The 1472-nt window shown below is 32.2% G+C and overlaps 1 protein-coding gene across 1 annotated transcript; it reads left to right on the top strand.

Moving 5' to 3' along the window:
• Positions 1–135: 135 nt before the first annotated feature.
• On the top strand, positions 136–1046 carry LOC108356552 (uncharacterized; the record flags this gene model as incomplete). Its single annotated transcript, XM_017607656.1, has 2 exons — positions 136–358; positions 418–1046. Coding segments are annotated over 2 exons (852 nt in total), but the record flags the coding sequence as incomplete, so codon positions are not given.
• Positions 1047–1472: the final 426 nt, after the last annotated feature.

The raw sequence follows: 1472 nt of genomic DNA, 5'->3' as shown, positions 1-1472 counted from the left end.
CATTATTTGGTTACTAGAGACAAAAGTGAGGTAGCCAAATGCAAAAAGTACAACAAAATCTTACAAACGAAAGGAGGATCCACTAAGGGCTTACGCACGCATTTAAAAACACACAATTCAAACATTGTGCCTAAGCAAGATGAACGTGATGAGTCGCCCGAGCATATTCCTTGCAAGCAGCAAAAGATTGTAAACTTTTTTCCAAGTAAAGCTCAAAATACTCTTGAGGCTATGTTAGCGCGAATGACTGCAGTCGACGGATTTACCTTTTCAGCATTTGTTAAGTCGGCTGACTTGCGACAATTGATCGCAATTATCGATGTTCTGTATAAAATTGAATCAAGACCTACAACACTCAGTAAGTATTTTGTATTGGTATTATTTAATCGTTTTTAAATATTTTTAAATTAATTTCAGACGAAGCTGATTGCAATTATAGTGACGACGATTTCGAAGATTTAGACGAAGATGATGTTCTTATTATTTATAATGGTAGTGAGCCTGTTAAATACGCTGAAAAGTTTGATTTAAATTTAATTATTACAAAAGTTCGTAAAATTGTGCGTACATATAGAAAATCACCCACGAAAAACGACGCGTTGCAGAAATATGTTAAAACTGAGCATAACAAAGAGCTGAAGCTTATTTTAGATTGTAAAACAAGATGGAGTAGTCTTTTAGAAATGTTGCAGCGTTTTGTTTTACTTGAAACAAATATTACGAAAGCAACAATTGATCTCAAAATTACTTATTTACAAAGTTCTGAAATGAAAATTATTAAGGAAGTTGTCAGCATACTTCAGCCCATAAAAATAACTATTGAAGCTTTATGCTCGAGAGAGATGAATTTACATAAATGCGACGTAGCGTTACACTTAATGCTAGAAGAAATAAAACAAAATAAATTTTCTTTAAGTAAGATTTTACTTTCGAAAATTATTGAAAGAATTAAGCAGCGTCGAACGATTATGTCAGACNTTTTAAAATTACAGCCTGAGCCTATTTTTAAAGAAGATTTAAATGAATGTACTCATAGCATCACTAATGTAAACGAAAGTTTTAAAGAAAAATTACGTAATTTATTGAATCAATCTACTCAAACTTCCACAAATCGAAAAAGTTATAATTTATCCGACGTGCTGGTAAAAGAACTTGATATATTTTGTAATGGAGGAGATAGGGGTTATTATCTTCAAATGGCTTATAACTTTCTTTTTACAGTTCAACCGACAAGTGTTGAGTCCGAAAGATGCTTTTCATCATTTTAGGTCCAGATTAGAAGACTCCGNACCGACAAGTGTTGAGTCCGAAAGATGCTTTTCATCAGCAGGTTTTGTATGTAATAAGTTTAGGTCCAGATTAGAAGACTCCACCTTGAATGCTTTGGTGTTCTTGCGTTCTCATTTTAAAAGCAATAATAGTAATTAATCTTTTTTAATATGACTTTAGTTATAAGATTTCTTATGTTTGTT

Source organism: Rhagoletis zephyria, unplaced genomic scaffold (genome assembly GCF_001687245.7).
Source record: "Rhagoletis zephyria isolate East Lansing unplaced genomic scaffold, Rhagoletis_zephyria_1.1 Rzeph_scaffold_60753, whole genome shotgun sequence".
NCBI lineage: Eukaryota > Metazoa > Arthropoda > Insecta > Diptera > Tephritidae > Rhagoletis > Rhagoletis zephyria.
The sequence above is the reverse complement of the archived record's forward strand: the minus strand, read 5'-3'. Positions and strand labels throughout refer to the sequence as shown.